Raw genomic sequence first — 16,853 nt, 5'->3', positions numbered from 1 at the left:
AGACAGGGTCTCACGATGTTGCCCAGACTGGTCTCAAACTCCTGGGCTCAACCGATCCTCCCTCCTTGGCCTCCACAAGTGCTAAGATTATAGGCGTGATGCTGTCCCCAGTCAGATTAATATTTTAAAGAGAAGAAAGCAGTAATGCAACTTTTTTACTTTTTAAGGTGCATTTTTAGGAATAAAGGGGCAACAGGTCTGCAACTTACTCTCAAATGGTTCATGTGGGGGGAAGACCACACACGCACACACACAAAAGGAGGGTTAAATAATGTGATAAGATGTTAATATTTGGAGAATCTGGGTAAAGAATATATGGGAATGCTTTATACTCTTCTTGCAAATTCTTTAAGTTTGAAATTATTTTAAACCAAATGGTTTTTTAAAAAATTATGCATAGAATAACCCAAACTTTTTGAAAGTCAAGGGTTACACACAAAATAAATTTGTGTGTATCTGTATGTGTTTTTGTGAGAGGGAGAATAGTTCAGAATAATTAGAACACGTTGAGAATTTAGAATTCTCTTCCATTTAGTCCAGTGAGGATCTTAAAAAAACCTAAGAAGTACTACGTACATATATAATTTTAGACCGCATTTTCAGCCCAGGCAAGAGTCAGAGCTCATACAACTTTGTGGAGGGGTGAAAAGAACCCTGCCACAAATGTGCTACAGAGCCTGCATCATCTTCACAACAAAACACCCGACACCCGAGGTTCAAAAATTTACTTCATCAAAGATCAAGAATAACTCTGGTTAGAACTGTTAAATCAGTGGAAAGTTAATGAACATGGAGGATGAAGCCCAGAAAGTGCTGCCTGCAGTGTTTGGGGCAGGCATTCGCATTAGGAAACCCTCTGTGGTACAGGCTCTCTCAGTGGCCAACTATTTGGTGATCTGCACATTTTTAGCATAGAACCTTGAAATGATACAGCTGTGCTGGTCATTACGGAATTCTCTTTTTGTGTGACAGAATTGTGACAGGCTCCCAGGACCTAAACCCAGAAGGAAGCAGGACCACATTGCTGCCTATAGAAGGGGATGGAGCAGATTCCAGGACACCGATCAAACAGAAGCTTCCATCACAGTGCTTTTTGCTACCTTATGAGACAGTTCGCATCTCAACAGCTCTAGGATACAAAGGAAGCACATATATTTATACTTCATAAGGTGGCCAAGGAATCCTACTGTGAACAAAGAATTTCTAAGATAATAAAATCCCACTTTTTTTTTCTATAAAAAGCAAATCTTGTCCCAGATGCAAGCACTTGCAACAGAAGTTCTGTGGGGGAAGCCTACCTCTCAAGGCCCTAGTTCTTGGCTCATCCCCACCCCATGACCTGGACAAGACCTGTGAGGGTGCCATTTTTAGTATCACCGTGCCTCAGTTTCTCCACCTGTGCATGTGGAATGATACTGGCAGCCCTCGTAGACTTACGGGGATGACTGCTGAGCTGATGTCTATAAAATGTTCTTAATTGCAAGGGCGAAAGAGCTATAAATACAAGGTCAAAGCAGCATTTAAAAACCTTTTTAAAGCTGCAGCCACTTCTTTCTTTTGAAACAGAGAACCACAGGGAGGATCAAAGGCGTGCTGCTGTTAACTGCGGCTCTCAAGGCCTTGCCCTCCACCTGGCAGAAACCCTAGAGAGGTCTACCATGATTTTTACCTTGACTAACAAAATCTCAAGACAAGTTGTACAATGGTTTCCTGGAACATTCTGAGTAAAGAAATGGGAAACCAATACAGCTTACCTAGCTTGTTACCTTCTATGAACGCTGGCATTAAAAGTAAAAGGCAGCCTTGGGAGGAAGAAATGCAAACACAGAGGGAGAACATAGCTTCCCCTTGTGTCTCTCTGCCACAAAAGCCTGGCCAAAGTGACTCTACTAGGTTGAAGCAGGCTGCATAATAAAACGCTTAACCTTGGCTAAGTTAACCTCCTCAGCCATTAAAAAAAAGGGGGGGTGGGGGAAGGGCTAGCAAAATCAAGCTTACGGGAAATAAACCTAATCAAAGCCGAGTAGTAACAAAGGGCACCAGAAACATTTCTACTGTATCACATCCCACAGGCTGGCCAAGAGCCCGGAATTTTCATTACAACTTTCAAAGAGAGCGAGAGGAGGAGGAAAAAAGATTTCACAAAAGCATTATCAAGGCCCCAACCCAGGATGCCCTGCTGTACAACCAAAATTTGTAAGAGGTCAGCCTTTCAGGGAGTCAAAAACCCAGCATGTGGAAACTGGCAGGCCTTTTATATAGTGGGAGGGGTTCTTAAAACGACTACTGTTTCGCACTGAAGTCTCTGAGCTTCACAGATCATTAAAGGTTTCTGAACCACAGAGAAAGGAGGGCAGAGTTAAGGAAATAAATCAAAAGTTCCTCTGGGACGCACAAATGCCTACTTGGAACAGGCTTTCAGCACGAATATCCTCCACATTAAACAACAGGGAGGACTTTTCAAAATAAAAGCAGAAAAGAGATTCATTTTGTTACAAGCAATGCACTTTTTCCTTTTGGTGTAAAGGTTATGTGTGCTATAAAAAATGACTCCTGCCGTGAGTGCTGCGGGGAGGTGGAGGCTGGGCTTGGGGCAGGAGGTGGTGGTGGTCAAAGAAAACAAGTAGAAGTGAATACAATGCCTGAGAATGCTGTGTTTGGGGGTCCCCCAAACAAGTCTAAATGTCCCGCAATGACTTGGGGGTAGGATGTGAGGTAGGAGAATGGTATCAGAAAGGAATTTCTTCTACATTTATTCCTTGCCATCCTTGCCCAAGAACTGAAATCATTTCCCCACAGCCAGAAAGAACTGTCTTCTTTGTGCGTGTGCAACACACACAGTTGCAGATCTGGGGAAAAGAGACTGTGCCGTTTTGAAGGCAGAGCCTCACACTTCTTAAGGAAATATCAGTTGTCTCAAAACCAGCAGAGGGAGTACAACGTTTGAGAAGAGGCATGGCCAACCCGATTCCTGAGGATTCATGTTTAGCCCCGACAATGGTTGTAAAGCTGAGCTATCTACCATAACTTCTGCCCTTGCTCTCCTGTCACCCAGCAATAGTAAACAGAAAGAAAAGCTATACTACCTACTCAGATGGAATTAGCTTGTTCTAACAACCGCATGAGACAGCAGAGAGCAAAGGAGAACTGTCCACACTTCTGTCGGGATACAGTTCCTGTGAGCAGCACTGTTTTGGGGAGAGGAATAGAAGCAGGGGGAAGGCTCAATGAAAAGCAGAAAGTCCAATTTGGACTGACAGCAAATCCCAAAGCAATGATTTTACCTTAAAATCCAGGGCTCCTAGGCCAGTCTGTGAACAGCTCATTTCCAGAATTTTTGTTTATGAGAGGGCAAAATGGAGAACTCTGTCTTTCGAGCTTTTCTTTCAACAGATGATTTGAAACAAAAGCAGCACACTCATGAAGGCGTATGTCTGCTAAATGGTTGCTATCTTAATCTTTAGCCACAGTTTATCAAAACATGTAGGAATGGGTTGAGAAATTAACTGGTGCTAAGATTATCAGCATGGACAAGTTCCTGGGGAGGGCCTGGCGACATGATCAAAGCTAATGGTCCCTCTCCCAGGAGCAAAGAGCCTACTATTTCATGCATGATGATGCTGGGCTCTGGCACTGGAAATCTTTGCTCAGGTCCATTCTAAGTGTCGAAATGGTGTAATTAATGGTTAGCCTGGGTATGCACTATTCAATCAGGCAATTTTTTTTTTTTTTTTACTAAATCTGAACATTAATGCTTTCTCATTGTGGGAAATGAGAGCTGGGATAAAGACATGCTCAACTCAACAGAACAAACACAACCTATATGTGACTTTATGTTAGTCTAGGAACTGTGCACTGATGCACACCCAGGAGGCACTAAGTTAACACACATGCATGCATACCTGCCTGCCTGCTGGGTAAGGAGGGCTGGGCAGGGGAGGGGGGCCGCCCTGGCTGGGGGACACGGCTGGGGCCATTGTTGCCACTTTCTCCTCTTTGTAGACATCAATTTTTACAAAGGGCCGAATGATAAAGGTCCACAAGACCTCACCCAGAACGGCTGTTGCAGGAAGCAGAGGCCTGAGCAGCCTATAGCCAGAAGCCCAGGCAGGGGGTGTGCCAACTACACAGGCCCACATGAAGAGCCTCCATGAGGAAGACGTTATGGCAAGAATCCTCTAAGTCTCCAAGGGACGAGATCAGAACAATGTATGGAAGGTGAAGTGATACTGATTTCAGCTTAATAAAAGGAAGGCGGCCCGAAAAATGGAACTGTTCAAAACCACAATGGCTTCATTTAATGGGTTCGATGTCCCCAGTCTGCAGGAATGCTGCAGAAGATTCAGGTAGTGAGAAATACCTCAACAGACAAGAAAGCTACTTCAAGGACTTCCTTCGGCAAGGCCTTTCAAACAAGTTTTAACATTGAAAACACCCATCCTTCAAAGAGCTTGAAGCCCCAAGTGTCCATCTTCCAGGATGCACAAGACTCCCCAAGCCTTCATCCTCCCATTACTATTTAATATCCACACTACATTGTTCGGCACTTGGTTTCCCTCCAGTATGCACCGTGGCAGCCAGTCAGACACCCCCAGGGAGCACAACCGCAGCTCACTATTTTTCTCCCCATGCTCAATAAGTTCAGTAAGTGCTTGATGATTGACTAGCATCAGGAATAAACTAGGAGCATTTTACATTCACACTATCTAGTTAAACATTCCAAATGACAGATTTCCAGAAAAATGTTGCAACAAATATAAGTATTTATAGACATGCCTGGTAAGGTATGTAGCATTTGGAGAAATAATAACTAGAACAGAGTACTGTACAAAAGAAAATAGTACACTTTTGTATGAGTCTAAGATATATTGGACAAATGGGTATTCCTATTTGTAAACATGGACATCTTAATAAAAATACAAAATTACTACATAAAGAAGCATTACATCCTTCAACTCATCTGGTGGCCATAAAATGGACAGAGGCACGTGGACTTTTCTCCTGAGTCACCTGATAGATTTACAAGATCAAAAGAAATAAGGGCTTCAAGTCTTTTTTTTTTTTAAGAGATGGGGTCTTGCTAGCTTGCTCGGGCTGAACTAAAGATATCCTCCTGCCTCAGCCTCCCAGGTAGTTGGAACTATAGTACGAGTATCTACCCTGCCCTGCTAGAACTTCAAGTTTTGATGGGCAAATTCACCCCAGAGGACAGGACAAATGCCAGTATTCTGGTTAATAGCCCCAGATGAGCCAGCTTCCCACCCATCTCCCATAAGGTGGTAGACACATAAGGGAAGCCACCTCGGACCTTTCAGGTCAACCCATCTACCAGGTGATACTACAGAGTGAGCTTTGGATACATGACATGGAAACAAATGGCCAGCTGAGTCCCACCTAAATTCCTGATCTACAAAATTATTAAAACTATAATATTTATAGTTTTAAGCCAGTAAATTACATATACTAAAAGGTTTTGGTTTTTAGAAATTTATTTAAAAGTTTTAGGGTTTTTCTTTTTAGGCTCACATTATCCAAAACGTGTAGTTTGCCCCCAGTTCACTGGCTCTGTGCTTTACTTTGCGAAACTAGCCATCTATACAGATTCATCGGGCCTATTTCCTTTAGAACTTAATCCTATTGTTCCACAAATTACAGATTCTCGCCAAATGAAAACACCTCCCTCGACAACTTAAGGTCACAAACCTCTGACATAATTCAATGTGTCTCATTAGCACATTTCCAAAACAGAGCACTTGTGGGAAGAAGAACCAAGTTCTGATCTTAGAAGCCCTGTGCCTAAGTCAATAACCACCAAATCCCAAAGGTGCTGGATAGATGCTGCTCCGGCCCCGAAAATAATCAAACACACAAAAGTTACTATTAATATTTCTTGCCAAACAACAATCACAAAAATCCAACTCCTGCACATGGGAACAAAGTGACAATGGCAGCAGCTGCAAATACATAAGCGAAGCATCACTGAAGAAAGTCTCCAGCTTAATATTGCTCCCAACACCCTCTGTGGTGGTTCACTCATACAGCAAAGACATGGGATAAAAAATTCCACAGACTGTTTTCAAGATAATAAAATGGCATATGATGATGACTCACTAACAGACTAAAAGGAAAAAATATCCGTCAACAGTCATAGGAAGCTTACAAAGCTGCAGAGATCTGGCACCACTAAAGCTCCTCCACCTCCCCTGGCTCTCACCTCCAGTACACACATGTATGTGGGACATACAAAGTGTGTGTGTTCATGTGCACACCCTTTAGGGATTAATTTGAAGCCAAGTTGCAATTGGCTAATGGCTTACTCTACTGCTTAAGACAGTATTTTATTCTTGACTGGCTCAATAAACCTGCTGAGAAAAATAAACAATGGATTTCAATCTTATAAATAATCTAGAACACAGAACCGCTGCGCAAACAGGAGAGTTGATTTACTGCGCACGATAAACAGAACAGGAAGGACCAGTGTGGCAGAGTGAACCCCAAGTCCTAGTCCCATTGTCCTGGGACAGTAGAGTTCACAGGGGTTTTCCATCTATTACACAAAGTCTAAGGCCTGGGATATCCAGGTTTCAAACTGGTCTTAAAAAGAGCATTTCAAAGCAGATCAGGTGGAGAAGCTTTGGTGGTGCCAGATCTCCGAAGCTTTGTAAGCTTCCTATGACTGTTGATGGATTTTTTTTCCTTTGGTCTGTTAGATTTTGCTCACACTGAAGAGCAAAAGATGAGGAAAATGTTCGTTTAAAAACAATGAAGAGTTTTCACGTCTTAGGACCATTAATTATCTACCCATGATTACAATGTATTTCGAACCCATTATTTATACATGCGTGAACACACACACACATACTTCATTTTAAGCAAATAAAAAGTAAGGGCTGTTACAGGACTCTAAGGGTGCCATAAAGAGGTATTAAAATGAGGTCCCTGCCCAGAAGGCTTTATATTCTATATAAATACATATATGCATTCATGCACACATGTGTACAGAATAAAAATGCATGGAAAAGAGGAATCAGAGTCAAGTCCAAGAATAAAATAAAATAAATTTTAATTTTGTTTTTTGTTGTTGTTGTTGTTTTTGAGACTACTCTGTTGCCCAGGCTGGAGCATAGCAGCGTGATCTTGGCTCACTGCAGCCTCGATCGACCTCCTGGGCTCAAGTGATCCTCCCACCTCAGCCTCCCGAGTAGCTGTAACTACAGGTGCGTGTCACCATACCCAGCTAATTTTTTGTATTTTTTGTAGAGATGGGGTTTCACCATGTTGCCTAGGCTAGACTTGAACTCCTGGGCTCAAGTGATCCTCCCACCTCAACCTCCCAAAGTGCTGGGATTACAGACATGAGCCACTGTTCCTGCCCAATCTTAATTTTAAGAGGGTGGAACAAAACCCAACTCTGCTGAGATGAAATGGGCCCTTTGTGTAACAGCAACCAGCCTGGGGAGGAGCAGAGGCAGCCCCAGCAAGACCGTTAGAAATGAGGGAACTTTAGCAGGGCACCATGGCTCATGCCTGTGATCCCAGCACTTTGGGAGGCCAAGGTGGGTGTATCATCTGAGGTCGGGAGTTCAAGACCAGCCTGGCCAACACGGTGAAACCTCATCTCTACTAAAAATACAAAATTAGCCAGGCGTGGTGGCGCATGCCTATAATCCCAGCCATTCGGGAGGAAGAGGGAGGAGAATTGCTTGAACCCGGGAGACGGAGGCTGTGGTGAGCTGAGATTGTGCCATTGCACTCCAGCCTGGGCAACAAGAGTGAAACTCCATCTCAAAAAAAAAAAAAAAAAAAAGAAATGAGGGGACTCAGATACCTTTCAGAGAAGACCCCTGGCCCACCTGGCCCCTTCACTAGCGGCCATGAAGGTAAGCACCCTTATTCACCTCAGACATCCCATCCTAGACAGCACAGGCCTGGGGTTACCAAAAGCTCCCCCAAAATCCCAACTTTGTCAACTGGGATAGTTTAGATATTTCAATAGTCGACCGGGCGTGGTGGCTCACACCTGTAATCCCAGCACTTTGGGAGGCAGAGGCGGGCGAATCACGAGGTCAAGAGATCAAGAGCATGCTGGCCAACATGGTGAAACCCCATCTCTACTAAAACTCTACTAAAAATACAAAACTCAGCTGGGCATGGTGGCGCATGCCTGTAGTCCTAGCTACTTGGGAGGCTGAGGCAGGAGAATCACTTGAACCTCGGAGGTGGGGGTTGCGGTGAGCTGAGATCGCGCCACCGCACTCCAGCCTGGGCAACAGAGGGAGATTCCGTCTCTAAATAAATAAATAACATTTCAATAGTCAAATCCTGGGGATTATGATACCACAATTGAGAGGATTCAGAAGAAGGATTTAAGACACTTGAGCAGAACAAAGAATTATATTTCCAAAGTGGGGGGGTCGGTGGGGGGAAGAAACATGGGCCATTAATACTGAAACTTAATTAAAAAATTAAACATCTCAGAAAACTTAGCTTAATGAAATTCTGGTATCCCAAAGGAAGGTTGCTCCTGTTTGCTTTTCCTATTTACCTAACACAATTAATGGTTTTCAAATTATACATGACAGGAAAAAAAAATCTTACTGGGAGTAGGGGGATGCCTTTCCCATGCTGAGCAGCTGGGACTGAGACTGAGGTTAATGCTTTGCTTTACTTTTCAAAACAATACTATTAATTTTTACTCTATTTTCCTAAGTATTACTCAAGGGTATAGTTTCAAATAAGATTAAAAATGAACTAGTTATTCAAGGATTATAATTTCAGATATATTTTGAAACTTAGTTTTAATGTCGGTTTCCTAACAGACTAGATAGATATATTTTTAAAATATCAGCAAACTAGTTTTCAAAGTCAGAATAGATCTTACAAGGCTAAAAAAGAATCTATGATATAAAATATAAGCTCCAAGTGGATAAATCCATTGACTGTTAACCACAGTAACCACAACTTGTAAGTCTTTCTAAAGACCAATTCAAACCTTCCATTTGTTTTACTAGCTAATAAAATGGTGGAGACTATTTAGGCTTCAAAGTCATAAATGTCTCCATCTAAAAGTCATCCAGGTAACCAAGACACAGCCAAATCATAAGAAATATAGGTTAGCAAATACCAACAGCAAATAAATCCCTGCAAGCAACATTTTGTTCAATAACACTTTAAAAGCCCCAAGCATACTTCATTTGAGTGCAGTTTCTATAAGTAATACATTTCAAATAATTAAAGCATTCTCATGCCATCCCCACTAGTTTTCATATGTAGGATAACGCCAAGGTCAGGCTGTTTACACTGAGAACGGCAACTGTCCAAGGCCCTTGGTTTAAAAAGTCACCCAATTTTTTAATACCTCCTTTTCTTTCCAACACCAGCACCAAAAGTCTCTTACGTACTTCACTTACACAAGGGAATATCAGCCAGTCTCTCATAGATTACCCTCACTAAAACTGGACCACTGCCCAGGCAAATATCCCTATAGTTCAGACTATCACAATTAATAGATTCAAGCCTCGGCTCCATTTTAATGGGAACAAACTCTCAGCACAGGAATAGCTATAGGATCACAGTACTTACTGCCAAAATGCAGTGCCTGTTTCTACTGGCAATCACTTTGGCCTCAAATGGAAAATTCCAACTGTTTATATCTATGTGAGCACAAATTATTAAGAAAAACAGTATGGCACATAAATGTCTTTCCTCTTACCCATCTTGCCAGCCCCTCAAATAACTTATATTTCTTTTTCATACATAAGGAATGCCAATAAAAGAAAGCAATGCCCGAAAACACTGTGGTATTAAACCTTTATGATTATGTAAACTTCAGTTAACAAGAGAAGGCCATCCTTCCACATAAAAAGGCTTATTAGAAACTGAAATAGAATCTGGCAAGGTCTAACTCAGACTGCATGCCACAAGGTAAAGAGAACAAGAGCTTTTGTATCAAGTAAGACAGGAGTTACAATCATGTTTCTAGAAAAACATGGGAGTGGGAATTGAGAAGAAAACTATATTGAGAAGTCCTGGCTCATGGTCAGGCGCGGTGGCTCACACCTGTAATCCCAGCACTTTGGGAGGCCAAGGCGGGCGGATCACAAGGTCAGGAGATCAAGACCATCCTGGTTAACATGGTGAAAGCCCGTCTCTACTAAAAATACAAAAAATTAGCCAGGCCTGGTGGCGGGCGCCTGTAGTCCCAGCTACTCGGGAGGCTGAGGCAGGAGAATGGCGTGAACCTGGGAGGCGGAGCTTGCAGTGAGCCGAGACTGCATAACTGCAGTCCAGCCTGGGCGACAGAGCGAGACTCCATCTCCAAAAAAAAAAGAAAAGAAATCCTATTATTGACAATGGAAATAAGCCCAGATACTTTTCTGTTTGAAATATTTTGCAATAATTAGAAAAACAAAATCAAGCCCTAATAGTGAAACTTTACAATTTTAACAGAATAAAGACAGTATCGTTTTAAGAATGATATACTATGTAGGCTCAGAATTCTGCAAGTCTGCATCACTGTAAATAGCGGTGCTTCCTAAACTTTACAGTACTGTGGAATCCTCTGGGCGGTCCGTTAAAATGCAGATTCTGGCTCAAGAGACAAGGACAGGGCCTGAGAATCTTCCATTTTAACCAGTGATGAGAGTGCTGGCCTGAGGAGCACACTGTGAGCAGTGAGGATAGACAACGTTTGCAGAAGAGGGACAAGGTTTAAAACCAGAGATCTTCTAATGTACTGGTATGTGGCCGTGACACATTTGCACATTCTCAGTAGCATCGACCGACTAAGGAAGTCCATACTTTGTTATGCAACATTAGATTAAGCATTAATGAGGCTAGGAAAATTGTTTATTTAAGGTTATAACCTGAAATTAAATAAAACTTCAGGCTGGAAGCTCATATTGAATACTAGAATCATTTTTAACCTCTTAATATTAACAGAAACCTGATTATTCAGTCTTAAAGCCCTTTCTCAATAGCATTTATTCTCTGCTGCAGGAATATGGTCTATGCAAATGACATTTTGCCTGAAGAAAAAAGTACAGTTAATGGCCAGTAGTTACGTACGTATTTAATAGAATTCATTCCCAGAAATGTGGCTGAGAAAGCAAGGTGGTTGATTTTCATGTTATTTATTAAATTAAAAATTTAAATCTCTAATACCTTTCATCCCATTACTTAAAGTTAAAAACGTCAAAACTGGCTGCCCTTTCACTGGGCCCTTGGTGCCATTCAAACAGTGACACATTTCCAATAGAGAAAATGAAGATAGAAGGCAGGCTTCCCTTCCCATTAACTTTCAACTTTCAAGTCCCTATCTGTCTTCCTACAAGACTAAATTATAAGAAGAGCCTCCTCTTTGGTCCCATCCTATACATACTTCGGTAGCACAGCCCTCACTTCTCTTCTTAAAAGCCTTAAATGGGTCCCATCCCCACACTCACCCATATACATTCTTTGGAGGGAGTTCAAGGTCCCCCAAAATCTACCCTGCAGCTATAATTTGGGCCCAAGTTCTACTGCATCCGCTTATGCAACCTCCTTTCCAACCATGCTCATGTACTTGCTGGGCACGTTTTACAATTTCCTGTCTCCGTGCCTTTGTTCATAGTATTTCCTATGGCTGGAAAGTTGCTTTTCCTCTACCCTCCCAACCTGGGCCTGTCAAAAATGAATCCTTCCTTCAAAGCCCAGTTCAAACACCGCCCCTCCAATTAGCTTTCCAGGAGCCTCTGTGCTCACTTTGTGGGGCCTGAACCTCCACCCACCAGGGCCCTCAGCACATTCTACCAAGTATGGCAGGTATGTAAATGTCGTGCTGGCTCCCTGCAGGGCAGGGATGGCACCTTGCTTCTGTTTATAGATACCCTACCCATTGCAGTGCTCAGTGGGCACCCAGAACTTTAAAAATTTGAACTATACACAAAATTTAGTTCTGATAATGGGAAGTGAATGAAAATGAGTTTCTGGTATAGTAAGTATCAATGCACCACCAACTGGGATTACAAATGACACAAGCTTAATCTTCACTGGGCTAGGTGCTCAAAAATAAAAAGAAAGAGACGAGAAAGACAGCCAAAGCATGTCCCCTTTCACCTTCCATCTCTCTCCAGGGGCTAACACTTTGGGAACACCTCTTGGCTACCAAGCTGGGGTAGATCACATTGTCTTCTCACCAATCTTAGTTGCACCAGAGACAAGCAACGGCAGGTCACTGAGGAAGCGCTCCTGGACTACGACCCAGTGCCAGCTGAATTTGTCTAAGTAATAGGAGACACAGCTATAAACAAAGGCCAGGATTCAAGGGACAATCATCCAGGTGCCAGACACAAAAAGTCTTTGGTTCAAATAACCGATATGTCCTCAGAGAAGAGATATGTCACCACTGCTTGAATAATTATCTCATGATTTTGAAGAAAACTGCAATGTATAGACAAATCAAACAAAAAATTATTTTTGGATCATCCACGATTTTGTGTTATTCCTAACATGGATTCACCTTTAGGTAATTAAGATTCTCTATTAGGCCTCCTACTTTTTCAGGCATTACCTTAACATCAAAGCTCATGTACCATCCATCTACCCAACAATAAGTGGCAGGGCTCAAAGCAGAATCAAGAGGCCTAGTTCTCCACTGTCCTCCCAAAAGTTCAGACACTGGGCGCTCTGTGACTTATACAAATATACTAACACTTAAGACTCTGATGTGGTTTATGACAAACAGTGGCTTGACAGAGAAGAGGTATACAGCCAAGGTGAATCTAAAATGCTCCACCCGTATTCCTGACTACATTTCACCTACTAATTATATACTTTATAAGCATATTGAGGGGAGGTAAATGGTTATAGAGAAACAGAGAATGGGAAAAAGTATAATAAACTACAGGATATTTGCACAACCATGACACTAAAAGATTTGACTTGTAGTTATTCTCTTGGGTACCCTGAGGTTAACACGTAATACCCATTCAACTAAGCCTCTATAAACAGTTGGGTTTTCCGCAATCACAGCCACTATTCCCACTTCAGTGGGCAGCAGTGTTCAGAGAAAAGCCAGATTTAGCTCTTGTGCAATAAACACCAGAAACCAAAAGAGCTAGGAAAGCTGTTTACGTCTATGCCCACCAGGAACCCTTCTCTGCTATAACCGCATGAATGAACTGGTAAGAGTGAGGTCTCAACAAAGCCTCAAGATGGACGTTGTTAACTAGTCGCTGCCCTCCAAGTTTTTGGCAAGACAGATTAATGAAAAACAGGTAACTTCTTTTTATACAGGCTCAGTATATTTACAAGCAGAAAGGAATTCTGTACTCTTCAAAGCATTTAGCTATCACCTTATGTAGTATTTAAGGTAGACAGGAAGAACAATCATTTCCAAGTATTTCTATGCACTCTTTACAAACATTATCTCATTTAAATTCTCAAAATAATCAAAAGGGTAGGAATTATCACCCCATTTTACAAACACAGAAATTAAAGGACAGAGGGGATGAATAATCTGCCTAAGGTTCCAGAGCAAGTAAGTAGCAGAGAAGGCAAGAATCATCACTTCGTTCTCAGGCACTGCAGCAAGTAACGATGTACAGGCATTTTATAACGACCACAGCACCTACACAATTCTCATGCAGAGAAACACCATTTTACAGAAAATAACTTCCCAGTGTTGTCAAGATTTGACCTGAGCTTTCCAATGAACAGCTCAAGGCAGACTGCACAGTTAAAAAGAGATCATCAAGTACTATAGTTACCAGTAAGGCCAAGAATAGAACACAGGTCTGCTGACCCTTGCACCAATGCCCAATCAGGCATGTTCTTTTGGATGCTGACACCCTTCTCAAGTTCCAAGTCACTTGCGAATAGCAAAGAAATGAGTTAATAATTCTGGTAGACAGAAGAAAATGTAAGCCAGGCATGGTAGCGTGCACCTGTAATCCCAGCTATTCAGGGGAGGATCACTTGAGCCCAGGAGTTTGAGACCAGCCAGGGCAACAGAGTTAGATCTTGTCTCATTAAAAAAGAGAGAGAGAGAGAAAGAGAGAGAGAATGTGAAAAGTATCTATATTAGAGGGATTTGCTATCAAAAGGGGCATGACTATAAGAATTCTACCCAGCAAGTTCTGAATCAACAACACTGGTACATGCAAATCTCATCTTCTGCAGCAAAAAGTAAAAAATGACCTCTGCCCTCCCCTCCCTGTGGGCTGTGAATGATTAGCTTGGCTATGTTGATAACTAGAGAAAATAAGAAAACACAAGATGAGTGCCTCTCCCAGCTCATTATAATACTTACAGATTTACCCTACTACCAAACTCCTCCAGTGAAATGCAAAAGACAGCAAGGATACTATGAATATTTAGCAAATGTCAGGCATAATAAATCCTCCATTGCTGCAAACAACTCTCTCATTAGTTCCAATGATGGTGACTGATGAAGACTTTGGAAATAGGAAGACTGCTGGGTGCTAGAGAAGGGAGAAGAGCTACAGTGTGGGAAACTGTGAAGGCGGAGGAGTGATGGGGAAAGGTCTCAGCGAAGAGGCTAGTGGAAAAGACAACCAGAGAACTAGCTCAAAAGGTTGGTGTACTGAGAATGCCTCTGAAGGAGAAAAAAGGCTATTTATTTACGGAGTCACACATCATCAATAAGAAGGGAAAATCAAGAGCAAAAAGAAAAACAGAGTAGAAGAACTTAACTAGGTTAAAGGTTACTCACATCTGCTTCCACTACGGAGATAAAACACTAAGTAAAATTACCCAGCATTTCCAAATGCCAGATGGTAGAATTTAGATTTAATGCTTAATCTTCCAATTATAAATTTATTTTTTCAAACTGAAAGATAAAATAATTGTCAAGATAGTTCTGTATCAAATTCTTCATGGTTTGCAACTTTTAGCAGAGCAGAGACAGAACTTGAGAGGCTACAATCTGAGTGATCAGGAGAAATCTACTCACTGATCTCTTTTTTACTCAGCCAAACCAAACTTCCTACACTCGGGCAAAGGCATTTTAATTTTTAATCATATCAAACTTCAAGTCACTGAAATCCCCAGAAAACTTAAAATATGTATCTCAATATTCCATATTAAATAACTCTACCACCCTGTTCTGGGAAGGGTAAGAAATAAGTTGATTATATAGATTGGCATCATAATACATCTTAGTTTAATGTTCATAAACAGGTTTCTCTCTCTCTGTTTTTTACCATTCTCAATATGATCCATCCTAGCATATGAGATGCGTAATACTTAAATTTAATTGTCATTGACTGATGCAAATCATCCATTTATATATACAAGACTATACTTGAAATCACAAAACCCTTCTTCCCCATGAGTTATCACTGTCCTTGAGGTACTATACAGTAAGTGTCCAGAAAAACAGCTCATTTTTAAAAAGACAGAATTAAACAAGAGGAAATCAGTAAACAACACCCAATTAAAAAATTAAGCCAAAAAACCCAAATTATCCGCATACTTTTATAGTAGGTATTCTTCCATCCATCTCCCACCTCCACTCCCTAAAAAAGCAGCTCAATGTCTAGGCAGATTAAACATGGATCACTCCTCCCAAAGTCCTGAAGAGTGTTTCTGGTTAATGAGTCCTCCCTTCGCCTTCAGACAGTGGAGTGGCTGCTCCAACTCCATCCCATCTGCCCTATCCCGTGGCCTAGCCAGAGGGAAGACTCTCTCCCCATCTGCCTCTACACCACCAGGGAGGAGATGAGGAGGGAGGCAACCATAGGGAAATGAGAATGAATCCCTTCCCCGCATTCTCTTCATATAATTTCACTCTGTATTTTCCTCAGCAAATCCTTCTACCTCACGTTTATCGGGCACATTTGTCAGCTCTGACCCCCAGCTTTGTGAAATACTAAGTAGTTTTTTGTAAAGCTCCATTTAAGCAATTTATAAGATCCCCTTGTACATCTGTCCAGTGGAAAGTGCAAACTCTCAGGGCTAGAATATTAAAGAGTTAAAACTCCTCTTCAAAACAGAGCAACATTGAAAAATGGAAAAAATCTCCCAGAACTCAAAGTATAATAAGCCACAAACCTCTGGTTTGGTTGATGATTTCTGCCAATTACCAAATTCAAACTAGTGATAAAATGCTATTTCCTATTCCAGCCACTATGTTTAAAATTTGATGTTAACTCTCCAACAATCCTTCCCCCACAACTAACCCTCTGTTCCCAAAGACCTTTCTGTTCTTAGAGTTACAACAGAAGTCTATGTTCTCCAGGCGGATAAGCATAATCTGTCACTTTACTATCTAAAAATCATGAACTCAAATGAAAAGTCAAGGGAGTAAAACGGAGAGAATTCTGGAGGCCAGCCCGAGTCTGAGCACAGCGCAGGGTTAAAGGAAACCATTTCATAAGATCAAATGTGGAGAGGCAGCAGGAGCAAAGAGGAAAAAATCAAGTTACATAAAGTCCAATTGTACTCACTGTTTCCTTATTGGGAAGCAGCTCCTTTCTAATTCTGAAGAAGTTCTTCCCGTACTGCCTGAGTCCCTTAACGAAGCGTTTCTGTGATAAAAAGAAACAAATGGGATGTAAAAACCAAAAACAAAACAGGATGTCAGCAAAGCAAAGATATCTACAATCAGCAGAATAACAACCACAAAAAAAGTCTCGGCTAGGGAATACTGCTGAGGCTCGGAGAGTATGTCAGCAGCTCAGCTGGGACCCACTGGCCAGGGCAGGCCCCAGCTACCTTCATCAGGACCCCAATCCCACCCACCAGGCAGGGCAGCGCGTTTAAGAGAAGGACGTCCTGCGTCTGAGGCTAAGAAGCAATCTGTCCCCTCTGCCACCAGGCACACATTCTGGTGCACGAAGGTATAAATATGC

General features: G+C 41.9%; 1 protein-coding gene across 17 annotated transcripts in view; it reads right to left on the bottom strand.

Annotated features, from left to right (window-relative positions):
* RERE (arginine-glutamic acid dipeptide repeats) overlaps nucleotides 1-16,853 on the bottom strand; it is a 466,287-nt gene that overhangs the window by 53,300 nt on the left and 396,134 nt on the right. For all 17 annotated transcript variants that reach the window (XM_063594922.1, XM_055104272.2, XM_055104287.2 and 14 more), the window contains one exon: nucleotides 16,449-16,529. In XM_063594922.1, coding sequence (XP_063450992.1) covers nucleotides 16,449-16,529 — 81 coding nt within the window. The remainder of the gene's footprint in view (nucleotides 1-16,448; nucleotides 16,530-16,853) is intronic.

The sequence above is a fragment of the Pan paniscus genome, chromosome 1 (assembly GCF_029289425.2).
Source record: "Pan paniscus chromosome 1, NHGRI_mPanPan1-v2.0_pri, whole genome shotgun sequence".
Classification (NCBI taxonomy): Eukaryota; Metazoa; Chordata; class Mammalia; order Primates; family Hominidae; genus Pan; species Pan paniscus.
Note: the sequence above shows the minus strand (reverse complement) of the source record. Positions and strands in the feature narration are given on the sequence as shown.